Consider the following 25,806-nt stretch of genomic DNA (forward strand, 5'->3'; position numbering starts at 1 on the left):
TAACTTTACGGCAAGGCTTGCGCTAATTCGAGTGATGAATGAGTGACTCACACTACCACTACTGGCTCTTTTCAGTAGATGGTAGGATCATTTAAGTTATTCGTGTGATTCGAAATAAGATTCACAAGAAATATTTCACCTAGGTACATGCACATACCTTATGAGATGCATATTGCATGCATAATCATGCATTAAATGTCATAATCAATCTAATCCTCAAAAAATACTTACTCTTTATAACGTGAACTTAACACGGTACCTTCGTACATTATAAAAATGCAGTTATATTTTCTCAAGCACATTTAAATAGGCGTCAAAACTTAAAATATCTAGAATCAGTTTATTAGATTATAGTGCATAGGTACCTGATCCAAATCATGTCATGAAGTACCTACATGTTTTTGAAACGATACGATGAGCTTCATTCATAGCATAACGATGAGTTTCATTTATAGGCTACTTAGGTACCTAGGTATATTAGGGAGGGTGGAGGTGCAGTAGTTCCTCTACTTAGATAGGATACTAATTTAGGTACCTACCATGAACAAAGGATTAGGAATCTACCTATTTGAAAAACAAATTCTATTAGACTGCTCTAGATTGCAAGTCCTCATAATAGCCAGTCTATTTATACCTACATGAAGTTTTAGATGCTTTGACGAGGCAACTTGTCCTCACTTTTCCTGTTTTCAGAAATAGTTCAGAGTTCGTTAACCTCATGATTTTGGAAGCATTTAACACGAGTGGCTAAGTCACACTTCTCAATTTGCTATTGAACCATTTATTTGATAAACTATCTAGGATGAACTGCTGTGCTTATTGTGTATTAAATTATAGCACTTGTCACCTTGTATTTGTTTTAATTGTTCAGATTAAAAGGGTATAAAATAAAAAATAAAGATTTTTACTGGAGGCTACCTTTATTCTATGAATTTACACATTAGTTTGCAGTTATAACAAAATAGTTCAGATATAACCTTATATAAATTATAAAATAATGTTACAGTATAAGCCTTGTAAAAAATATAGAAAAGGAATGAGTTTGTAGCCCTTCTTTCCTTCGGAACACCTTGCGGTGAATGAAGTATCGCAGTTGAATGAAAAATTGTGCTGTTAACAGCGCTAGCTACTTCTTGCCCTTGGTGGCCTTCTCGGCGGCTTTGGTCACCTTACCGCCACCAACTTCCTTGAAGTTCACTGCCTTGATGACACCCACAGCGACCGTCTGCCTCATGTCACGCACGGCGAAACGACCAAGGGGAGGGAATTCCTGGAAGGACTCAACACACAGAGGCTTGGAGGGAACCAGGTTGACGATGGCGGCGTCACCAGACTTGATGGACTTAGGGTTGTCCTCAGTGGATTTACCAGTACGACGGTCAACCTTCTCTTTGATTTCGGCGAACTTGCAGGCAATGTGAGCTGTGTGGCAATCCAACACAGGTGTGTATCCGTTTGAGATTTGACCGGGGTGGTTGAGCACGATGACCTGTGCTGTGAAGTCAGCGGCGCCCTTGGGTGGGTTGTTCTTGGAGTCACCAGCGACGTAACCACGACGCAACTCCTTGACGGAGACGTTCTTTACGTTGAAACCAACGTTGTCACCGGGTACAGCCTCCTGGAGAGCTTCGTGGTGCATCTCCACGGACTTGACTTCAGTGGTGATGTTGGCGGGGGCGAAGACGACAATGGTACCAGGCTTCAGGATACCAGTTTCGACTCTGCCTACGGGCACCGTACCGATACCACCGATTTTGTATACGTCCTGGAGGGGAAGACGCAGGGCCTTGTCTGTGGGACGAGCAGGGGGCAGGATGGCATCGAGGGCCTCAATGAGGCATTTACCTTCAGCCTTACCCTCCTTGCGCTCGACGTTCCATCCCTTGAACCAGGGCATTTTGGTTGACGCCTCCAACATGTTGTCTCCGTGCCAGCCAGAAATGGGTACGAAAGCGACGGCAGCTGGGTTGTAACCGATCTTCTTGATGTAGGAAGATACTTCCTTCTTGATTTCCTCGAAACGGGATTCGCTGTATGGGGGCTCAGTGGAGTCCATTTTGTTGACGCCCACAATCAGCTGCTTGACTCCGAGGGTGAAGGCGAGCAGAGCGTGCTCACGGGTCTGTCCGTTCTTGGAGATACCAGCCTCGAACTCACCAGTACCGGCGGCGACGATGAGCACGGCGCAGTCAGCCTGGGAGGTTCCAGTGATCATGTTCTTGATGAAATCTCTGTGTCCGGGAGCGTCGATGATGGTGACATAGTATTTGGCGGTTTCGAACTTCCACAGAGCAATATCGATGGTGATACCACGTTCACGCTCGGCCTTCAGTTTGTCCAATACCCAGGCGTATTTGAAGGAACCCTTACCCATTTCCTGGGCCTCCTTCTCGAACTTCTCGATGGTACGTTTGTCGATACCACCGCATTTGTAGATCAAGTGACCGGTGGTTGTGGACTTGCCGGAGTCGACGTGTCCAATGACGACAATGTTAATGTGAATCTTTTCCTTGCCCATTTTTGGTTAGTCTAGAACAAAACAAAAGAAACTTGTTAAAAGACAATTATTGTTAAAAAAATTGCAAGGGGTAGAGTGATGCGAGCCGGCATCTGCAAGGTCGCAACCTCATGTATCGCGCGGCCGGCAATATGGCGGCCGCATGGCCGCCTCGCCCTATCTTGACATTTCACAATGGATGTCAGCCATTACGGCGAATGTAAGAAAATTAATGATTTATAGTTACTGCGTGGACTTCATAAACTGGGGATTGTGTTTTATTTGAGGGTACAAACTTACAACAATTTAGAGAAAAGAGAAAACAAGTGTGTTTCAACCACGTGGTGGCTAGCCGGTCGGTGAACAAGTGTGACGCGTAAGCAAACGAGAATCATGTTAAATTCGACATTTGAATTAAATAGAGAATGATAAGCTAAACAAATGCAATAATTAAATCATTTCACAAGTTAACGTCACCATAAGGTGGATGTAAAACGTGTAATCTAAAAGATTAAAATTGCACCACATTATAGATTTGAGATAATTACTGTGAAATGGAGAGATTACTGCGAATATAATTGGGGAACACAATCGTTTATGCTTACGGTAAACTAATAACACTTAAAACACTGCACTAAACAATTTCTTCTGACACTCACCACGGATTACAATCCACGTGTAATATCCGAGATAGACTCCAACAGAATGGACGAGAAATGGTTGTTCTTTCAGCTGGCTGGAATCGGAGGAGTCACTTCCGGTTGTTAGTGTTGTCACTCTTCAGTATATTATTACCCTTTTTTAAATAATCTTCATTTATTAATTATTGTTATCGCAAAGCAATGAATATCAATGTAAAATAATTCATTATACTCCTTAAAGAGCACACTGTCATATGACGCTTATGTAGTAAAAGGGAAAGCATGCGAATTTATGTAACAATTTGTTTGTTAAATCTACACTCTCAGGAATAATAAAACTTGCATATCTATCTAAAATAAAATACATGCTACTTTTTATCCAAGTGCCGGATAGTTCACTTAGGAAGCGGGTGAAACTGCTGGCGGAAGATGGTTTGCTGCCGCACTGGAGTGGTACCGGAGGTCAGATCGACCTAGTATTGTTAACAAGTGTTATTAAATAAGAGAATTCTCTTTTAATTTGATGACGAAAATCCAGATAGCGATGCTAGTTAGGTATCTTTGGCAACAATTTTTTTTTTCTTTTTATAAGATACTAGCGGCCCGCTCCGGTTTCGCACGGGATATAAACCTTCCCATTTAATCACTCTATTAAAAAAGCCGCATGAAAATCGGTTGCGTAGTTTTGAAGATTTAAGAGTACAACGGGACAAAGGGACAGAAAAAGTGACTTTTTATACTATGTTGTAGTGATAACTTAAAAAATAGAAAAGCCGATTTCGCGTGTCAATAGTGAGATAGTTTGTTTTCATGCTCGGAGAGCAAAATGGCTAGTCATCACACCGCAAAATCTAAGAAAGTAGGTCGCCAAAATACGGGTCTCGGGGGACGAGGAACGTTACAAGCATACGCCTTCTTTGGAATCGAACCATTTTTTAAAAAAGCCAATCTTTGACAGATGTCTCAAGGAACACTAATATCTCATTAGTTGAATAGCTGGCTGTTTTGGTCACGTTTACCGTACGTTATTTGACTAAAAAGAAGCATTATTTTGTAATTCATCTATATGACCACAACTTAAAAAAAAAAATCAGCGGACATCTTTTTAATATGTTGACAGAGCACTTAAGATTACTCTGGTGTCTAAATAGAATAAAATAACAAATTATATGAAAACCGGTTCAAATTTAATAAAACAACCATAACATAGGGAACCTTTATTAGATCTGGTAACATGAAGTTTGAAACGGATATGATGTTTCAATTTATAACTTCGTTCGGAAATGTATAAAACCTTATTTATTGTGTGACAACACTGCACTACTGTAATGTAGAAAATTGCCGAGAACAAAGATATAAAGCAAATAAAAAACCAAAAGCATTCATGTTAGAAGTCTTAATTATAACGCTTTTTAGGGTTCCGTAGCCAAAATGGCAAAAACGGAACCCTTATAGTTTCGTCATGTCCGTCTGTCCGTCTGTCCGTCTGTCCGTCTGTCACAGCCGATTTACTCGGAAACTATAAGTACTACAGTGATGAAATTTGATGGGAATATGTGTTGTATGAACCGCTACAAAAATATGACACTAAATAGTAAAAAAAAGAATTGGGGGTGGGGCCCCCCATACATGTAACTGAGGGATGAAATTTTTTTTTTTCGATGTACATACCCGTGTGGGGTATCAATGGAAAGGTCTTTTAAAATGATATAAAGTTTTCTAAAAAACATTTTTCTTAAAGTGAACGGTTTTTGAGATATCAGCTCTCAAAGTCGTAAAAAGTATGTCCCCCCCCCTCTATTTTTATAACTACGGGGTATAAAATTCTAAAAAAAATAGAGGTGATGCATGCTAATTAACTCTTTCAACGATTTTTGGTTTGATCAAAGTATCTCTTATAGTTTTTGAGATAGGTTGATTTAACTGTAATTTACGGAACCCTTCGTGCACGAGTCCGACTCGCACTTGGCCGGTTTTTTATTTGTTTAAATGTGCCTAACACGTAGTATATTATAATATAATGATTGTGAAAATCGATAAGTTCCACGTGTGCCCATTGGACACTACTGACTTGTACAAAATGTTATTATTTTATCTTTAGTTTTATGATTTTATTACTTCGATATAAGTTATAATATAGACGACCAGACACAGGTATAGAATTAACCGAAGTAAAGTAGCTATAAAGTGGTTAACTACCGGCCACGTAATTACTGAACGTACGTAATTAAGAACTGTCAAATTTTCTCACCCCCGCACCGCACTGTCCGCACCCCAATCGGGTACCCCTTCCCGTGTCGAATCGAAATCGAAACGAAACAAATGAAATTTTAAATGAATTCAATGGAATCAAAATTAAGTTAGCAATGCTTTGTTTAAATATAATGTTTTACTGGTAGAAATGTTTAACGTGTTATTGTGGTAAATAAATAGTAGGCAGCATGTTCAAAAGCCGCGGAGATATTGTTTATAAATGTACAGTGAGGCTTTTAGAGGATACAGAAATATTAGAATGTGAATTTCACGTGAGTATTTTCGTAAATAATTAATGTTTCTTTTTATGGATGGATAATAAATGGCGTTTGTTTTCAGCCGAGTTACAAGGGCAAGTTTTTGTTGGAGCATGTATGTCAACAGTTGAATCTCACTGAGACTGATTACTTCGGGCTTCGGTATGTAGACGCTGGTGGCCAAAGGGTGAGTTTATTTATAAATTGACTATCTACAAGATGAACATGTTGTCCCAAGTAAGTTTGATATGCAATAGACATGAAGAGCAGCCAAAAGGGATGTACAGTTTCTAAACAGTATCAGTATTTTTTATATTTCTTCATCTGATAAATATTTATAAGAATTTAAAAAAGAACTGCATTTTATGTTAAGTAATATCAAAATAGCAGATGGTTGAGAGTTTAATTGATTAGTAATAATTCAGGTGTTGTCATTAAATATTTGACAAGCACATTAAAACTCTTATTAGATTTTTTTTCTCACACATACATTTTGCACACTAAATATATTGTCAGGAGAAGACAAAAAATGTTGGTGGCCTGTATTATTATCTGGTGGCTGATAATAACTATTTTTATACTAATTTAATCAGTAGTCCTTAAGAAAACCTGAAAATATATTTACTGAGTTAAAATGTTTTTTTTTTTTCTCCTTATAGGCACTATATATATGATTGAGTGAGCATCTGCAACAACACTGATATATTCTTGCAATCATGTTTATTACAAACATCCATCAGGAAGTTATCTTCCTACAAAGATAGAACATATTCCATTAAAATAATTTATTGCCTAAGCCTGCTGATTTGATCTGCATTTCCCCACAACTGAATGCCTGTTCCTACTTTATATTCAAGTGAAGTAAATTAGGCTCTACATCAAACATTCAGTTGGAGAGTGTCCAAATGGTGCCATTATTTTATTGAAAGCTTGGCTTGAGGTTTCTGAGATGCCAATTCCAAAAGGAAGGCAATAAGGTTTAGTATAGTTAGCAGAAAGTAATTGCCGGGCTTAGAAATGTTTTAGGTAACCATTCTTGACCATTTGGTGGAAATGAATAATGTCTTGTGTGGCAAATTCTTAACAGTCCTTTAAAAAAAAAAAAACCAAACTTTTTTGACTTGAAAGTCTAGAACGAGCCTTAATTCTTTATTATATATGCATACTTACTTACCAATGTTTTGTCTATTGATTTGTTTATGTTTTTACAGTTAAATCATTCTAATGTATTTAATATTATTTCAGCACTGGCTGCATATGGCAAAGTTAATACTGAAACAAGTCAAAGGTTAGTGTCATGTTTACTTGTGTTTTGTTTTGTCTACTCACTTTATTACCTATTCAGTAATTAGGTACTGAAAGTATTACATATCTTAATGGAGCTGCCACTCGTTACCTAGGTTAGGTAACCTTAATGTTCCTGTTTGGAAAACTTATGCTTGTTTATGGAAGTTACATCCAAGTGGATTTAAAGATATTAATTAAATAGATGCGTAGAGCTTCTAAATGTGATAACACATCTTTATTGTCAGCCTTTTTATCGTCCCACTGCTGAGCACACGCCTCCTCTCACACGGAGAAGGATTGAGCGTTAATCGCCATGCTTGCTCAATGTGGGTTGGCGATTTAAGACTTTATAGTCCAAGTTTCCTCAAATATACATACACAGTCATCTCCTATTACCTTGTTATAAATAAAATACATATCTGAAAATTAATATTGTAATCTGGATATTATCTTGCAGATGCGTCGCCAATACTATTTAGTTTCCGAGTGAAGTTCTACCCTCCAAATCCACTGCTGCTGAAGGAAGATGTGACTAGGTTTCAGATATACTTGCAGCTGAAAAGAGATCTGTTGCACGGGAGGTTGTATTGTACGGCTAATGAGGCTGCTATGTTGGGAGCATTGATTATACAAAGTAAGACATTTTTTTTTAATTCTGCGAGTAATTTTTAGGTTGAATAGGTAGGTAAGAATAAATTCTTAATTTTTGTAATAAAATATTTTACATCCTCTATTAATTTTTTTATACTTATATGAAGCACCAAATAATGATAAAATTAATCTATGTAAATGCATATTGAAAATTGGACTGTGTGCTCTGAAGTAAGGGGCAAAAAGCAATTTTATGTTTGCAAAAAAACATTAAAAACTGGCTTCTTTTTTTAATCAAATAAATATATTTGCAGCCCAAAATCATGCCTTCTGATCTTAACATTTATGAGAAAATAAAATTTCACTATCAATGTGTATCATCTATTGGGTTCTAAAACGTGGTTGTCACATAACTGATAAGAATAATGGGCAATTTTATGAGTTGACATTGTGTATTTCGCCGCTACCACGCTTATATAATCACGAGAACTGTGATAAGAATACAGGAAGTGGTTCTTTCGTGTATAGACAACTTACATATGTGAATTGATAGTTGTTGATACAATGAAATGCACATTTCCGAGCTGTTAAATGGGTATTGCAGTCGCTGATGTACAACTATCTAATGGAAACTAATTATCGTCAATCGTCATGTTCAATGTAAAATTCATAAACGAAATGTTCTTCATGAATGTATGGTATCGTTTATTCTATGTAGTGAGAACTTAGAATCTGTGAAAGCAGTTACAGTTCTCGCAAAACAATGACAGTCTGTTACGAATTTAGAACCCTTTTTTTGATTACATAACTTTTAAAGAGGGGAACCAAAATAAACGACGCAATACACATTTTAAACAATAGTTAACAGTTTCTAAGAATCGCTAAACATTCAACGGGAACATTGTAGTCTTGAAACAGGTGTTTATTTTACGACTGCTTTGTGTTTCCTGTATCCATTCACACAAAAATACCACAATACTGTTCACGGGCTTCCCCCGAAGCCCGATCAACAATAGACAACCTTTATTGTGTCAAACCTACTTGCTCCTTCAAAAAGTTTTTGTTATAGAACGCCTAACCTACTTGGTCCTTCAAAGAGCTATTGTTATAAAACCTTTTTTGTCTGCAGTCGAGCTTGGAGACTATGATCCGAATATCCACGTGGGTAATTATGTGACTGAGATGAGGCTGCTGCTTAGACAAACGGATACTATTGAAGCCAGGATACAGGTGAGAATGACCAAATGAGTTACATCTGTTGATAAATAGGTTTTCCATGTTGGAATATAATAATTTTATTGCTTGAATAGTTGGTACTTTTTCCATGCTTAAAATCAGAGGCGGACTTTCTTATTGGCTTTTGGGTCTGCAGCCCAGGTCTCCAGGATTACAGGGGCAAAATAGCTGGCGCACATATTATTTAATAGTTAGGTTCTTTCAAGGGTAAGTAACGGAATCTAAAGAATCATTAGGTTTTTTCAAGGGTCCACAATTGACCACAGAATTATCAAAAAACAAAAAAAGTATCTGTCCAATAACTATGGAATAAAAAGGCTGTAATTAATGATAATCCTCTGTAAAACTACTTTGCAGTAGTAATTCTACCATTTTAGATTAATTACCTATCAGTTAAAAGTGAATCTGAGCCATATGGAGAGTGACAGTTTGATAAGCAATAATGTTATCAATGAGACAACGAATCAAGTTCACAGCACGAGGGAGCAAAGTTGACGCTCTTTAGATAACTTGACAATGTTGAACTTCTCGTTATAATGTGGGGAACGCGTGTCGATATTTATAAAAGCATGTATAGTTCGGCCATTCAGAGAATGCGTTCCTGACACGTCGCGATTGAACTGACGACGTAACTTTGCAATGGCGTTGCAGTTACGATAAAAATATTTTTGCTGGTTGTTTACCGTTTTAACAATTGAGGAGCATTAAAACAACATTATTATATCAATAATCAATGAATGTTATTACGTCGTCAGTTCAATCGCGACGTGTCAGGAACGCATTCTCTGAATGGCCGAACTATAATATATTATCTAATATTAGGGGAATTTAAAGTATGTAATAATTTTCCTTTAAACTCCTTTCAATTCCTTTGAAACCTTTCAAAAACATACTTGGGGTTTGGGATGGAAGACTTTCTTATTGCCGAGTGTTTCTCACGGTTATACAATAAATACTTAGATATGACGGATATTGACGGAGAACCTATGTATCTAGTTTTTGGACTACGCAATATTCAAGTTAACTTTATACCATGTTTGCATTTTTTTACTACATATTACCAGCTAACTTCCTCCAGCACCTAAGTAAAAAAGTAGCTTAGTTATAAGTTATTTTCAAAAATCCGTTTAGCAACCAGCAGTTTACGCTTGACTTGAGAATACACACGTACCGTGCATTTATAACATGTATGGGTCTGGTTTTTTGTATTTGACCACCTTATGTATCAAAAATATCTTTATTTTTGTAATCATATACCCGTGTTTTCACAAAATAAATTAGGTACCTATCTTTATCTTTAGCATTAGAAGGAAGTAGGATTTATTATATTCGTTATATTTATCAATTCCCTGTACCCAGGAGCTGCACCGCGAGCCGGTGGAGGGCACGCCGGGCGGGTCGGGCGGCGTGCAGGGCATGAGCACGCAGGAGGCGGAGCGAGCCTTCGTGAAGATCGCGTGCCAGCTCGACACCTACGGCGTCGACCCGCATCCTGTCAAGGTTTGGGTATATGTGTTGTTTTGTCTTCTATGTAGTGTGTAGTTTTGTGTTTTTTAAATTAATTGAGATAAGTGAAAATTTGTTTTTGGTTAACTAAATTCTTATTTTAAAAGGTCTTTTCCCTCTAAGTATCACGTAACAAAATGTACAATTTGACTATCTTTATATGTTTGCTATGCTATAATTACGATTATATTTTTGGCGGGTGCGTCCTAGGCTGACCATGTGTGACAATATCATGCTCATTAACTTCTACAAACTCCATTTTTTTATCTTAGATATCCAAAAGTGAAAAGTGCTCCACATGTGTTTCACTTTAAAATACTTCTCTAACGACTACTAGTTATCTACTTTAACTGTTACAAGTCTCATCTACCTTTTTGATGATTCCCAATTTTTATGGGACTATATCATACTTAACTCTCCTATCTTCACAGGATCACAGAGGCAACCAATTGTACCTGGGCATCAACCACAGCGGCATCCTGACCTTCCAGGGCAGCCGCAAGACGCACCACTTCAAGTGGTCCGAGGTGCACAAGATCAACTTCGAGGGACGCATGTTCATTGTGCACCTTAATTATCCCGAGGTAAGTTGCGTTGCACCATGGAAGGATCCTGAAAAATACCACTAATTTAAATTAACCATTAACTAAATCAAAGTATGACGTTTTTAGGGTTCCGTAGCCAAAATGGCAAAAACGGAACCCTTATAGTTTCGTCATGTCCGTCTGTCCGTCTGTCCGTCTGTCACAGCCGATTTACTCGGAAACTATAAGTACTACAGTGATGAAATTTGATGGGAATATGTGTTGTATGAACCGCTACAAAAATATGACACTAAATAGTAAAAAAAAGAATTGGTGGTGGGGCCCCCCATACATGTAACTGAGGGATGAAATTTTTTTTTTCGATGTACATACCCGTGTGGGGTATCAATGGAAAGGTCTTTTAAAATGATATAAAGTTTTCTAAAAAACATTTTTCTTAAAGTGAACGGTTTTTGAGATATCAGCTCTCAAAGTCGTAAAAAGTATGTCCCCCCCCCTCTATTTTTATAACTACGGGGTATAAAATTCTAAAAAAAATAGAGGTGATGCATGCTAATTAACTCTTTCAACGATTTTTGGTTTGATCAAAGTATCTCTTATAGTTTTTGAGATAGGTTGATTTAACTGTAATTTACGGAACCCTTCGTGCACGAGTCCGACTCGCACTTGGCCGGTTTATAAAATAGCATGTAAAAAAAATGGGTAATTAAGTCTATTTTACAAATTTATGTTTTTAATCGAATTACTCCACGCACCCGGATTAAAGTAATTTGATATAATTTTTCAAATTAGTCCATTAGTTCCTGGGGTTAACACGTTCAAGCAAGAAAGCATTGATATATGAGTTAACATGTAATGTTGAGTTTTTGAATTCCAAACAAATTGCATGTCATGCGATGCAGCTGGACCAATGATGCATTATTTGACGTTGCAAAAAAATACAATCTTGATACCCTTTCACTGAGCATTAAATTAAACTTTTATCAACTGCATTGACCGTTGAACTTGTTTTGTTATAATCTGGATTAAATACACTCATGTATTGAGCTAACAAAGGTATTGAAAATAAATAAAAGTGTTTAAAGAGGGGTCAACACAAGACCTGCATCTGCTTTTTATAACCTTGAATTTTGATCTCAGATTATAGGGAGTCTGGCTTTTTAAATATGGCGGAACCAAAGACTATAAAACCATTTGACTGCGCATACAGTGCCCCGACGCTCGCCAAACGTTAGCGATTTTGCGTGTACTATAAGGCGTCGTCCTAATTGGCAGCGATCGCGCGATGGCGCGATGCGTTTTTCATCTCACGATCTCACTTGCGAGGTTCCAAGGTTCAAATAGGACACTCTGATGAAATCTGTATGTTTGAACTCATCGCACGACGTGAACGCATCGTGTCATCGTACGATCGCTGTCAATTAGGACGACGTCTTAGATGAAAAACGCATCGCGCCATCGTACGATCGCTCCCAATTAGGACGACGCCTTAGGCTACGATCAGTACGATCCTTTAGTAGCGACCAAGTCTATGACCTGCGAACACGCTAAATTATTGAGGATTTTATTTAACATTTAACATAAAAAAATGCCTAAATGCGCGATGAAATAGTGCGGGAAACAATCCAGGACATCTAGTTACAAAAAGAATGGCATCGGCAAGTATCAATACCAAAATTTGGCTTTGATTTAATTATATTACGAAATACCACAGGGGTCTATTTAAATTGGTGTTTGGTGAAACGCGCTCACGCTCGTTGATGTCTTTTGGAAAAGTCCCTTTCTTTCATTAAGAAGTTCTAATACGTCCATCTCTTTCTTGCCCTTTGTATTCCTATCGATGAAATTTGGGCTGTTACCTTAAAGGTGAAGTGGATATCGATAATAGTAAAACATTAATAAAAAAAATATGTTTTATTTTGGCTAATGAGTTAATTAACTGACCATAGCGACGTTAGAGGCAGCTGTTCCTGGTGCCTCCACAAATTACTTTTACTGTTATAAAAAAAAAAACATTTTAGATTTTTTAAGATTCCAGAAACATGGAAAATTGGTCCCCAACAAAATATAGTGTTGTTTGCGCGCACACTTCAATCCCAATTGTTTTGAATATTTAAAACAATGCCGACGTTTATTTAGTTCAGCGATTCCAACAATGTTTTTGCCTATCTTAGTAAGTTTTTATAAACCTCATAATTTTGGAATAATTACATCGTGTACCTATTTAAAATATGTCAAGAAATATGTAGACGTTCGATTATCGTTTTTTACCAAAAACAATCAGGACCCTAAAACAATAATTCGAAAAACTTATACTAAATTAATACATTTTAAGAATCAATAATTTTCTTGTAGGGAGTTTTTTTTTGTAATAGACTGATTTTTATTAAATATTCTTATACGATTTTTATTGAGTATTTATTACTACGATGAAATACATTTTATCGATATTTTTTAATGAGGGTTTTCTAAAATGGCGTCCACCAGGTGGCAGCACCGAGTCGTCAGGTCCAGGTAACTGTCAAAGTGCTTATCATTACTATGAATAGTGAACGATTTTAGTGTTTTTTTTTATTTTATAATTAAAGCACTGCATTATTGTTTTACTATTGAGGTTGAGTAAATAAAAAAAACTAAATCATATTGTGTTAACAAATTTTTCAACAAGCTTTTCCTTAGTACCAGTGACTTTTGCACCCTCTCTCTTAGCTCAATTTTTAGTTCGGAAACCTTATTCTGACCGTAGTCCATAATAAAATCAATAACACTTCCAATATAACAGAATTTCAATAAACAATAAGTTCGGACCCTACAATTCTATACTATTTGACAGCTGTTTGGACCTGACGCATACGAAGCGCCGCCTGGCGGCAGAAAAAGTATCGAAAACCCTCATTGAAAGAGTGTAATCCCTTGCTGAGCATACTCATGCAACTCGACCTTGAACTGACCAATAGTAACCGCGGATTATGTCGCGTCCCCCGGCCCGCTGCGGTGAGTCGTGTTCTTAGAAGAAATTGGCGAGTGCGCTCTCTAGTGGTTATTTACTTTATGGGCGGAACCCTCATTAAATAAAATAACCCTACTTTATTCATAAAAGTGCGTATAATTACTAATTACAGATACTTTATATATTAAATTATTCATATTTATTTATTTATTTATTGTTGTTCTAAACGGTACATTTTCTTTTTTTATGACTTATAAACAATGTCCAACAAAACTATGCATAAAATAATATTTATTGCTAATTATAACTACTAAATTGTACCTAGAGAATAATGTTGCGAATAATGAGACTTTCTGAAAAGTCATTCTCGCGAGTACATAAAGTCTATTTATAAAAGTAAAGTGCCTAATTACCTAACAAGCGTTTGTTGACCGCTGAACCGTTTTACCTGAAAATTGGTCCTCAAATAGCAAAAAGGCAAAAGTGGAATAAATTAAAATAATTTGTAATGTGTAAGTAGATTTTTATCTCACGCGGTGTAAAGTTTTTACTGTGCATTTGGCTAATTACCGAATTAAACGTGAAACTATTTACAGCTTCTACCTAATTAAAATTATTGTACTTAACTTTATCAAAGATATGTGTGACGTAAGCACTGTTTTAAATACCGTGAATATTTCTGAGTAAATATTCGAATAGGTTTGATTAAATAGGTTCTTTTAAGAATCAGTTTTAATTCAGAATTGGTTGGGGTTTATAATGTCTAAGGGCAGTAAATTGTTACGTATGTTTCAAATGTGCGGTTTTCGATGTCCAACGCGTAGCTCGCGAAAAATTCGACGTTGTCAATACAACATTTTGTTTTTACTGGTATAAATAATAAGTTAGCTATTTGATTTTAGAATTCCAAAGCGGTTATTATTAAATTAGCTTACTATTTCTGATTTTAATGCAATTGAAAAAAGTTTCTTTGTTTTAGTGGACAAATTAACAAAATTACTGCCAAGAAGAAGAGTTTTGTTTTTAATATCGATAATATTGTGATTTACAGAAGAAGCATACGGTGGGTTTCAAGTGTCCGAACGGTCCCGCTTGCCGTCACGTTTGGTGCTGTGCCATTGAACAGATGCTGTTTTTTACGTGAGTACATAATATACACATATAAAAATATATGTATCTTTATGTTCATTCAGAGTCGGTTTAATTGCATTTTATGCGTCATTGTTTCTTCTCGGCAAAAGCGAATGGAAAGTGGTGAAGGGTGGGTGTTTTGGGGGCTGTCTATAGTTTTTGACATTCCAGAAGAATATGAATTCGTTTTTCTAGATTTAAAACCGGTGGCGTTAAATTAGGTAGATAAAATAGCAAAGCTGTAGCATATCAAGTTTATTTTTTGTTAGAAAATTACAGTTTTTTTCTGATAGTTATAACTTTATGTGAGTTGTGGCAACTTGAGGAGTCAATGCCCCGATGTGACCTTTCAACAAAACTGTTTAATTGCATCTTAATTAATTTGTAGATCATAAATAGTGTCTATTCTTTTATGGAGATTTTTTAACTGGGTTCAAAAATATTTTTCTTGCTCCCATTTAGTGAACTATCAGGTTTATTAATTGCATCTTGTTTTATGGTTCAATGAACCACAGGTTTTTCTACTAAACTACATAATGTTGTTTTGTATTATGTTGTTGATGATAAGAGTAAGAATCCGTATCCATCTTATATTTAATATCAATAATATATCATTCTTGCTTCTTCTTGATTGCGATTTTGTATGACTTGCTTCATAATTGATTGTAGGTGGATTTTATTTTTTAATTCAAAGGTATACATAATGATGACAGCTATTGTTCCGGGTTAAACACATTTTGCGTAATTACAATTTAATATTTTTTTCAATTATTTACCCAGTTTACCATCATCATCTGACGCATGCGTGTACTCGGGCGGCGGGCTGTTCTCGTGGGGCACGAAGTTCAAGTACTTCGGCCGCACCGAGCGCGAGATACTCGAGCGGGACGGACTGCTCGCGCCCAGGGACACACAGGTGAATATATTGGGTTATTTTATGGAAATTATATATTACGAGTGAGGTATAATCATCGGCAAGCATATTGAGCCCTGACTTTCACCTGCGCAGAAGTGATTATTGGTTTATTGCCATAAGTGTACAGTGCGCAAAGCGATCCCCACTCTTCCGCCAAGAGCTCATTATCAGTGCCGATAACTATAGAATCTATGTAAAAATAGATCTAATTTATTTTAAAATATAATGTCCTGTACATTATGTATTTAAAATAAAAAATAATAATAATATGACACAATAGCTAACAATTAAGAACTTTAAAATTGATAATGACTGCCTATCTGACCTCCTCAACCCACTTACTTACCCGGGCCACCTGATACCCCTTGTTAAGACTGGTTGTCAGAATATCTAGCTTCTGACTACCTGTACAGACACTATCTGCCACCATTTTATCGTGCTTGCGTGCGTGATTTAATCATTAAAATCACAATAAAGTTGTTCTTGTTTGTTACAGAAGGAAGGTTCAAGCACAGGTGGTAAGAGGAAAGCGTCTAGCGTGCCGGCCACTCCGTCCACCCCCATGACCGGAGACTTCGGTATTTATCGTACATATCTATTTCTTTATCTCTTCTTACACTAGGGCACTTTCCTATAGTTCGTTGTGATGGAATGTGATGTGGTAAACTTTCTCTAAGTTAGCAGATACATACCGAATACCGAGGTATATTATTTGATGGTTATATGACAACGTTTTTAGTTAGTGTTTTTTTTTTGTTTTACTAGAATAGTTTTTTAAATGTAGGTATTGTAAATACCTATGTAAATAAATTAATAAGTACATCTATACCAATACAATAAAGAGGAAAAAAAATTAAGACAACTTTTACACTAGAGGATTTGTCGGGCGTACACGCTGTCACAACCGAAAGAATCGCGCGGAAAATCCGCTAGTGTGAAAGCCATAACAAATTCATTGGCTTGTAACTTTGTCATCATATACTTGCACATCACATTCTATCAATACAAACTATACCTCGGTCCAACATAGCTTAGGACATCAATCACAACATTTTCAATCTAAACGTTCCATTTGACGTGCAGGTTACAGCAGCCTGCCTCGTTCCACGCATAGTGCTCCATTGGAGGAGAGCGGGCCGGACGATACGTGTAACGGAGCGTGTCTGCTGAGCGGGCCGGCTGTGGACATCGCGCTCGCTTGTAATGATCATTTGAGGACTGTGCAGGAAGAGGCTAAGCCACCAGGTAATTATTTATTCTGTTTTGATATATGGTCAGTCAGTATTGTGTATTTATTTTAACCATTTGTTATCATATTTTTAAAATAAATTAAAGAGGAGCATGGCAAGACTACCTCTTAGTTAACCAAAGAAATCTGGTTCAAGTACTTCTTCAGTTTCTTTGTCAAAAATTTGGGTTGTAATGGATTCCGACAAAATTATTAGGCTGATTCGCTGCTAGATTTGCCTCCATTTCCGAAGAAAAAAGAAACTTAATAATTCTTTAATTAAAATAAAAAACACAAATCAAATATCCCCCATAACGGATGCCAATAACGAGATCAGGTGTGGTGCACGTTGCAGCTCTCCCCGCTGAGTACAGCCGCGGGTCCTCCGCCGAGGCCTCATCCACCGAGTCGGCAGGGACCCTGCTCCCTGCGGAACCCTGGCCCGGCACCGGACCAGCTAGGTTCAGCCTACTCCGAGCCTTCGTACCGTCCTTCATGGTCGTGTGGCTGACCCTCGCGTTGCTAGCTATCCTGGTCTTGGAGACCGACTGGCCTCCCCTGCAGTACCTCCGTCGCAAGCCCGAGCTGGTGGCGCTGCGGCGGCAGTACTACGCGCCGCTGAAGGAGTACCTGAAGCGCAAGGTGGTCGAACTGTTCTGATTCGCGGCCCCGTCCACTTCACCAGTGTCAAATTTTAACGGCGCCATCTTTTTAGGGGTTGGTCTCACTAGATGTAAACACAGTCTTCTGTAAATACTGTACTGACCAATTTCAGTACCGTAATTTTCAATATTTTCTTCTCTTTTATTTATTTGACTTGGTTGACCATTACGTGCTGTGAGTACAACTAGTAGACATGTTTCGGAGTCTTATTTGTACAAACTCTTCGCGTACTTAGACGTAAGTCACCGCTATACGCTTTCTTATAGTACAATTAATTTGTAAGCTATCACTTTCTTGCACGGCACAAGGATTTGTGGGGTCTCTACGTTCCTAATTGTTTTCATTCGGGCCTACTGCGTAGATCGGCCTGACTTACACGGACTTACAAATTGTTAGATCTGTTTATATAAATTTTTAATGCTCAGCTTACAATCTGAATCTGCGACATGTGAATCTCATAATTTTATACTACAATTTTCGCCCAACATTCCACTTAATAATTTAGTCTTCCAAAAGTATTGTTTGTAGTAATTTAAATAATTTATTTTTATAGTACCTAATTAATGGTTAAGTATTCGCGCACAAAGTATTTAATATTTTATTTTTAGATGTGCCATAATTATAATTTTCTACCTAGTCATAAACAGCTGGTTCTATATACTTTCTGCACAATTATTGTATAAGTTTACGATAACTATGTTGTCTAAGTGTTATAAGTATTTTTATTAGGGACACATTGATTAAATTATTTATTTATTATGACACGATTCAATGTTGTTAATGCCTTACTAGAGTGAGTGTGTTAGACTTAAGTACTTAATTAGACGCTTCATTTTGCCTAGTCACTATGTACATGATTCTCAACATTAATTATATTAGCACTAGTTGTAAGGTACATTACAATTGTACATCATGGCGATTCGGATATTTTTTACACGAAATATGTATATTATGTACTTAAAACTGTGATGGCCACAACAGTCTGCATTGATAGTTACAATCTAAAATATTTTTCCTTCCTAACAATCCTATTCAATGCATTCTATTGCACATGTCTCTTACTATCAAGATCTTTATGCCTATTCCTAAATATTCAAAGACTCTGCTTTATTGTCTCTACTCCCTCAATTTATTGTCTATTGGTTGATTAAAACCTCCTTTTTAATATTCCCGTTTGAATTGTTGTGGCCAGTACCAGTACAGTGAATTGACTAAAATAAAATTAACAATAGAAAACCTGTAGTTATCTCGTACTTCAGTACGTACAAACTCTGCTTTCCTTCATATCACATGGCTTGATCATAATTTATTAAAATTGTCAATTAAATTAACTAAATAAACTGTCAAAAGGTAAACAAGTATGGACTGCATCGCATTTAACTAGAATAACTTGTAAAAATGACAGAATTACAATTTCGTTGTAGTCTATAATACTCGTAGCCGGTAAAATAGAACTTTTATTATTTTCTTTGTGGACCAACATGCTATGGAGTTAAGTTTGTATGTACCTAAAAACTTATTTTTATACCGTTATTGCTTTTTCAACTCTTTTTACGCTTAGATTTAAGAATCTCTTTATAATGTTATGAACAGGAATGAAAGTTGGACATGTTTTGGAATGTTATAGATGGTTTATTTCGACAATGTTTAGATGCCAAACTGAGTTTTTACAGATAGGTACGTGTGTGAGGCGCCGGCTGCCGTCGACACCACTTCTCGCAGAGCGCCACTACTCTACCACCATTGTGAACTTGTTATAAATAATGTAACTGTAGACTAAGAACAAACATAGCTTTTAGTTAACATTTTTGAAAAATCATAGAGGTTTTAATAAAACATCCTGCCGAAATCGATTTCATCTTTTATTATTAAAATACTTCCAAAATAAGCAACAAACAAATAACAATGTAAAAAGAACATTCTATGGTGCTATATAGACCTGCTATTTAAAATTAACACTGTAATGATTATTATTATATGCAATTTTATCACTGTCAAACTTACAGTATATAATTATAATTTTTTATCCATTCATATTTTAAAAATATGGCACTTGGAAGTTGTTTTTAAAGTAATAAGAATTACAAAATATTAGGTAGCTTTTTATTACAAACAAGTAAATAATGCTATTAGTGCTAACTTACATTTCGTTTCATTTAGTTGGATCTCTCTAGTACGCCTGCGCAAACTATTCTGTCATTCATTGTCATCATTTGTATAGCATTGCGAAAATTTGCGAATGTGGGTCCTAATCGATTACAGTGTTGGAAAGCAGCAAAATTGACACGGTACGATCACAAAAAATACTCTTATAAATTCAGATTCACCCTTATCATAATGTAAAATATACATTCATTTGAGCTACGCGGCGATAGTTTTCGTATACAAGTCGATGCGCGCAGACGTCGCGGCCGCGGGACGGCGGCGGCCGGCGGTACCATCGGTCCACAAAAATCACCACCGCATAAACGGTATACAACTAATATAATTCCATATCCACCCATAAAATACGTAGGAGGTACCTAAGCATAGATAATATAGCGGCGAGCGGGGCGCGGCGGTCAGTCCACGATGGAGATCTGCGCGAAGCCGAGCAGGCTCTGCTCGTCCTCGGGCTCGGGCGGCGCCGACGCCAGGCGGAAGGTGGCGGAGCGCGGCGGCGGCGCGGCGCCGGGGAACAGGCAGTCGTCCACCAGGCGCTGCAGCTGCCGCGCCGTCACGTCCGCGTCCCGCGCGTCCAGCAGCCCCGCGCCCACCAGCTCCGTGGCGATGCCGTCCGCCGAGTCCTTGCCGGCCGCGAACTCGAAGCGGATGTCGTTGAGCTCGTTGCGCGCGTTGCGCATGCGCAGCACGAGGTTGATCTGCGGCTGCTGCGCGGGCGTGCCGAGCGAGCCGATGGTGAAGGCGGCGCGGTCGTCGTCGGAGTCGGAGCTGTCGGCGCGCTCCAGCGTGTTCATGGGGCGGTCCCGCGCCGCGTCGTCCTCGTCGCCGTCCTCCTCCTCGCTCTCCCACACCCACTCGCCCGTCTCCATGCGGTGCAGCCGCCCCGAGGCGCCGGGCTGGCGCCGACTGGCCTTGTGCACGCGCGTCTCCATGCTGGGCCCGATGGTCACCAGCGTCGACACCAGGTACTTGCGGTCGCGTGCCTTCTTGAAGAACGAGTGCTTCAGCAGCTCGGTCGCCGTCGGCCGCTTTGCCGGGTCTTTTTGCAGACACTCGAATATCATTTTCCTGAATGTCTTGCCGTACGCTTTGTACTGATCCTTTTCTTCGGCGCCGGTATCCAGTGTCGGCGGATCATTCTGTAAAGTGAGCATGAGCACCTTCATTGGAGGGTACTTGTGATATGGGGCTGTGCCGGTCGCCATCTCTATGGCCGTGATACCGAAGGACCAGATATCGGCTTTGAAATCATATCCATGGTTTTGCTCCATTACTTCGGGCGCCATCCAGCATGGGGTGCCCACAAACGTGTGCCGAACCTTCTGTCGCGAGAGATCGCGTCCGGTGGCCAGCCATGCTGAAACACCGAAGTCGGCAATTTGGACGATACCATCATCTCCTAGGAGGATATTTCCGGCCTTAATGTCTCTATGTATCTGTCCGTTTTGGTGGAAGTACTCGAGTCCCTTCAGCACTTCCTTCAATACTGTGGCGATGGTCGCCTCGTCGAACACGCCGTGCTTGCAGTTGGATATCCTCATCTTGTGTTTGATGATATCGAGCAAGCTGCCGCCCTCAAGCAGCCTGAGTACTAGCCACAGCTCCTCCTTGACAACGAAGCTGGTGTAGTACGTGACGACGTTCTCGTGGTTGCAGCTGGACATGGCCTGGATCTCCTTGAGCAGTTCGTCCATGGAGGTGTTCCACTTCTCGAGGTTGATGCGCTTGATGGCGCACTTCTCGTTGCGCGGGCGGCAGAAGGCGGCGTGCACGACGGCCGTGGCGCCGACGCCGATCACGTCCAGCAGTTCGTAGTCCTCCTGGCTATTGGGCCATGTGTGCCCGGAACCCGCCATCTTCTCAAATTAGTATTGTTTCACGATTAGCTGTAAACTTCTACTTGTTTGTATGTGTACTGCTAATAAGGCCAAACTTTAAGGCGTGAACTGGAACTACAAAATGTATACTAAACTTCACAAACCAGTTGGAACGACTTGTCTTCCATATTGATGTGATGTTCAGGTTTGTAATTGTGTATAACAAATTGTTTGATCTCCTTTCCTGCTTCAAATCTATGGAGTGTTTGACAACTCTTCCTTAACTCTAATATAGTTTGGTCTATATAGTTAATAGTATTGTCGTTGTAGTCTACACTTGAGGGGTATAAATCATCACCTGAGGATATAAAAGAACTAAGTCAGTCCTATGCACATGTATGAAAAAAATAAAGAGATAATAGGAGTGTTACTTACCCGGTAATAAAGATAATATGCCATCTTTTACTTTTACATGTACTGGATAGGTTAGGTCAACACCATGTCCACTCCTCTCCTTAGCGAACTTGATAAGCTCTTGTATGTCCTTCACATGGGACAAGCGGTTCAGCTCATATATCTGCGGTGGTTGCAATGTCTTACCACTGGTTAATACTTCTGCTGGACTCTGCCACTAATAGGAAAATTAAAAAGAATACATAATTAAGCACAATATGACACACTGTTGAATAGACATAAAAAGCGCATAGTAATATGAAGGTAGCAAAAATTAATGCCTATTAAAAAAAAATATCTGCTGAATAGTAAGTCAAAAAACAAAATAATGTATAAAACATACCTCAACATTAACAACTTCAGTGCTATTCTCCAAACACTTGGGTTTCTCTTCTATTCCTGCCACAAAGAAAGCTGTGTTAAACCTTTTTGGGAGGTTGATGGGAGTCAGCCAGTTACTCCAATAATGCAGAGACCAGATGTCAGGGTAGCACTGGTGTTCCTTACAGAGGCTAAACCAGTCACCAGGATCCTTTTGTAACTGAAAATGTAAAAACACTGTTAATACTACTACTACCGCTACTCATACAGTGATTATTTGTTAGAATATGATTCATTCCGACAATGTAACAAGAAAATAATGCTTCAGTTGTTTTTGAGCAGATTACAGATTTTTTTCTACAAACTATGATTACCTTGTACAATCTAGACTAAAAGCAAAAAATGGCCTTAAGAATGACTCACAGACTTTATTGATATTTTCATTTATTCACTTTTTACAATTGGCTTTGATTTGTGAGTAATTAAGACACTACATAAATAATTTATTATGGGCTAATGCATAGGCATTATGATGGCACATAACACAAATAAATTATAAACAGGTGTAAGATTACACTACACAAAGACAAATTATACAAAGAATTCAAACAATGTAAGGCTCTTTTCTTTAAATTCAATTGCTTTTAAACAATTTAATTGACAGTATAATAAGGAATTAAGTCACTACAATATCACATTAAAGAATAAACTTACCCGATCTTGCCAGTATTTAACATCAATGTCCTCTATGACTCCAGCCCATAGTCCAGACCTATCCTCCTTCCACACCCGGCTGCCAATCAACAGCCCTAACTCTTCAAACGTCTCTCTAATAGCTGTTATTCTCAGCTGTAAGTGCCTATAAACCAATTGCAACTATGAGCTTAATCTTTGAAGTAACACAACTATAGTACTTCTTTAGTTTATAACTTTGTACATTAGGAGCAAATCTGTCAATGAATGTCAAACTTATAGACACATACTGGAGTATAATATAGCATATTATTAAGATGCATTATTAGAGGCCAATATATTTAGTGAGTACATGCTAGTCACAACATATGATTATATTGGCATCACTGCTGTTGACTCAATTAGGAATCAAATGTCTTGATTCAGTGGTTTGTTCTCTTTGTGGTTTCGATTGGCACATAAACATTTATGAGAGTAATTTAGCTTCAACAAAAACAAAGATTTGACACCAAATACCAAGTGGAACAAGAATGTTAACTACCTTATTTAATATTTATAAAGAACAAAATTATTTAAATTGTAGCCAACCACAAACATGGAAAATATGATTTTAATTGGAGCTCCAGCATTAATTGTTACTTTGCATAACCAGTTAGATAGTACCAGAATACATAATTAATGCTTCAAAAAATAAGGAAAAGTCTCACACACCAACTGAACACAAATAATGTTAGAAAGTATATGTCCAGAAATAATAAAAACAGCAACAGTAACATGTATCACTCCTATACATAAACATATGAGTTAGGTAATGTACACAACACATAAAAATGATTGCAACAGCACTTCACTTGGAGTTAAATATAAAGTGATATACGAGTGTATGAGCATTAGTGTTTACTGTCGTTATCATTTAGTGTGCGACTGACGAAAACGTCAGCCGAGATGTCAAGGTCCACAAATATTACCTTTGTATGGGATTATTTTGAAAAATTTGCGTGATAACACTGTCAGGGCGGTGAAATACTTCGAAATCTTTCTTCGTGTAGCCGAAGGAGTTGAGGAGCTCCAGCCAGCGGGGGCTCCCGTCCACGGACTCAGTGACTCCGCCGGGAAACACCACGCTGTTTGCAAACGAAGCACTGCGCGTCCGAGTCTGCAATAATATGTCGTAATTAACACCGCCACGATCCTCAGCGCGCGATAACAACTTGCTATTCCGCTTTGTAAGCACTATTAACGAAGCAGAGTCACGCCAACTTTTTCCAATAATATTTTTCATGACTTATTTTAACAGCAACGCAGAGGTAGTAACAGGGTTAAAATACAAGGTCGACTTACGCGTTCTACGTTACGAGGAAGTCTATGAATGATTATCGAGTTCTTCGTTCTTATCGTGAGTGATAAATTGTTTTGCGACACCACAAAATGGAATTATAAATACAAAAATAGCACAAATTGACATTCACTGCACTCACATTTTTTTTCTGTGTCAGGCTCGATTAGAGTTGTGCAACTGCTGAGTATCGATTGAATAGTATTATTTTAAAAAGTTTCTCGATGTTTAGTAAGATAAATAAAATTGCAATTCAATAAATCAATCACATAAATGAGTTACTTTTCAACATCTATTTTTATTGCCGAATACTAATAAGTAGGTGGACAGACACTTATAAAAGACTGTCTTTATTTCAGAGGCAAAGCAGTGATTGAGTTTTTCTGTAATGAAACTATAAAAACAATGACTTCTTTAGTGAACTGTGTATATTAGTATGATATGTGAAAATGAATGAGTATTATTTCTACTAATCGATTTTTTCATAGAGCTAGAGCTATCACATTTAGTTCTATAATGGTACATCACTATTGCAGCTTTGCTTACTTTTTTGAACTTGGATAATAGTCTTTTGGCAAAGGCATAAATACATGATTGTTTTGCGTTAAAGCTTAAAGAATTTAACCAAGCGGTGCCCCCATTTTTATGCTTTATTACACAATATGAGTGTCAAGATTGATAATTTCGTGTGTGAATAGTAGCGACAGCGGAAGCGATAACGGAAGCATTAGCGGTAGCTATGGTGGTAGCGATAGCAGAGTTAAGATTCATGGAGCATGTTGAGTAAAAGGTTGCCAAGACTAATTAGGTACTGAGTAAATATCACCATCATCATCTCCCGAGCCTTTTTCCTACGTATTTTGGGGTCAGCTTCCAATAACTGAGTAAATAGCAATAAAAAATAAGGTAATTTTCATTTCAGGTATCCGTATTAGAAGGTGGAGGGCATTCTTAAAACATGTCGTGATCTTGATCGTCATGCTCCAACCGTGTAACGATCGTCCCTAGCGTTCCATAGAAGGATTATACCTATCTTCGTCTACGAGTTTTACTTATAAAGTACTTCCTGACCGGGAACACTTACTTGCCTGTTATTCAATTGCACCATTGCACATGGCGCACACTGTTAGTAATAACTACTCGGTGTTCCTCCCTCACTAATATAATGTACTCTTCGATTTTTAAATCGTTTCTGTAATCTAGAGATTTAGAGATTTCTCCGTACAACCTCACAAACTTTACCCCTATAATATTACGATGGTCATAGCGATTTCGTCATAATGTCCATTTGTACACGTTCGAATCGTGAATATGAAAGCTGT

At 37.9% G+C, this 25,806-nt stretch overlaps 4 protein-coding genes across 9 annotated transcripts; 1 reads left to right on the top strand and 3 right to left on the bottom strand.

Annotated features, from left to right (window-relative positions):
- Positions 1–901: 901 nt before the first annotated feature.
- Positions 902–3,293, bottom strand: LOC124632616 (elongation factor 1-alpha). 2 transcript variants are annotated; one of them, XM_047167534.1, is made up of 2 exons: positions 3,157–3,293; positions 902–2,529 (listed from the first exon to the last, which is right to left on the bottom strand). In XM_047167534.1, the coding sequence occupies exon 2, from the start codon at positions 2,516–2,518 to the stop codon at positions 1,127–1,129; it is 1,392 nt and encodes a 463-aa protein (XP_047023490.1). In that variant the 5' UTR covers positions 2,519–2,529; positions 3,157–3,293; the 3' UTR covers positions 902–1,126. The 2 variants fall into 2 exon arrangements, with proteins under 2 accessions (XP_047023490.1, XP_047023576.1); XM_047167620.1 differs by having other exon boundaries at positions 3,103–3,235.
- A 1,988-nt stretch (positions 3,294–5,281) lies between these two features.
- LOC124634485 (FERM domain-containing protein 5) lies at positions 5,282–19,554 on the top strand. 5 transcript variants are annotated; one of them, XM_047170397.1, is made up of 12 exons: positions 5,282–5,663; positions 5,731–5,835; positions 6,894–6,936; positions 7,393–7,569; positions 8,656–8,756; positions 10,122–10,268; positions 10,700–10,852; positions 14,815–14,903; positions 15,675–15,810; positions 16,307–16,397; positions 16,894–17,055; positions 17,394–19,554. In XM_047170397.1, exons 1-12 carry the CDS (start codon positions 5,580–5,582, stop codon positions 17,696–17,698), a joined length of 1,593 nt encoding a protein of 530 aa, XP_047026353.1. In that variant the 5' UTR covers positions 5,282–5,579; the 3' UTR covers positions 17,699–19,554. The 5 variants fall into 5 exon arrangements, with proteins under 5 accessions (XP_047026353.1, XP_047026073.1, XP_047026227.1 ...); XM_047170117.1 differs by having other exon boundaries at positions 5,285–5,663; positions 17,376–19,554; XM_047170271.1 differs by having other exon boundaries at positions 5,287–5,663; positions 16,307–16,388; positions 17,376–19,554.
- LOC124634807 (STE20/SPS1-related proline-alanine-rich protein kinase) lies at positions 19,551–24,652 on the bottom strand. Its single transcript, XM_047170486.1, has 6 exons — positions 24,490–24,652; positions 24,117–24,304; positions 23,170–23,314; positions 22,478–22,675; positions 22,117–22,312; positions 19,551–22,039 (listed from the first exon to the last, which is right to left on the bottom strand). The coding sequence occupies exon 6, from the start codon at positions 21,718–21,720 to the stop codon at positions 20,263–20,265; it is 1,458 nt and encodes a 485-aa protein (XP_047026442.1). The 5' UTR covers positions 21,721–22,039; positions 22,117–22,312; positions 22,478–22,675; positions 23,170–23,314; positions 24,117–24,304; positions 24,490–24,652; the 3' UTR covers positions 19,551–20,262.
- On the bottom strand, positions 21,831–25,592 carry LOC124629556 (acyl-coenzyme A diphosphatase NUDT19-like). The gene is made up of 6 exons (XM_047163001.1): positions 25,569–25,592; positions 24,117–24,304; positions 23,170–23,314; positions 22,478–22,675; positions 22,117–22,312; positions 21,831–22,039 (listed from the first exon to the last, which is right to left on the bottom strand). The coding sequence occupies exons 1-6, from the start codon at positions 25,590–25,592 to the stop codon at positions 21,831–21,833; spliced, it is 960 nt and encodes a 319-aa protein (XP_047018957.1).
- Positions 25,593–25,806: the final 214 nt, after the last annotated feature.

This window comes from Helicoverpa zea, chromosome 1 (assembly GCF_022581195.2).
Source record: "Helicoverpa zea isolate HzStark_Cry1AcR chromosome 1, ilHelZeax1.1, whole genome shotgun sequence".
Taxonomy (NCBI): Eukaryota; Metazoa; Arthropoda; class Insecta; order Lepidoptera; family Noctuidae; genus Helicoverpa; species Helicoverpa zea.

Coding starts and splice junctions, on each gene's coding strand:
- LOC124632616 (XM_047167534.1), bottom strand. CDS start 2,518: ATGGGCAAGGAAAAGATTCACATTAACATTGTCGTCATTGGACACGTC.
- LOC124634485 (XM_047170117.1), top strand. CDS start 5,580: ATGTTCAAAAGCCGCGGAGATATTGTTTATAAATGTACAGTGAGGCTT. Junction 7,570..8,655: donor GGGAGCATTGATTATACAAA/GTAAGACATTTT, acceptor TTTTGTCTGCAG/TCGAGCTTGGAGACTATGAT. Junction 10,269..10,699: donor CGCATCCTGTCAAGGTTTGG/GTATATGTGTTG, acceptor CTATCTTCACAG/GATCACAGAGGCAACCAATT.
- LOC124634807 (XM_047170486.1), bottom strand. CDS start 21,720: ATGGCGGGTTCCGGGCACACATGGCCCAATAGCCAGGAGGACTACGAA.
- LOC124629556 (XM_047163001.1), bottom strand. CDS start 25,592: ATGGTGCAATTGAATAACAGGCAA. Junction 24,305..25,568: donor TGCAATTGAATAACAGGCAA/GTAAGTGTTCCC, acceptor ATATTATTGCAG/ACTCGGACGCGCAGTGCTTC. Junction 22,676..23,169: donor TTAAATACTGGCAAGATCGG/GTAAGTTTATTC, acceptor TTACATTTTCAG/TTACAAAAGGATCCTGGTGA.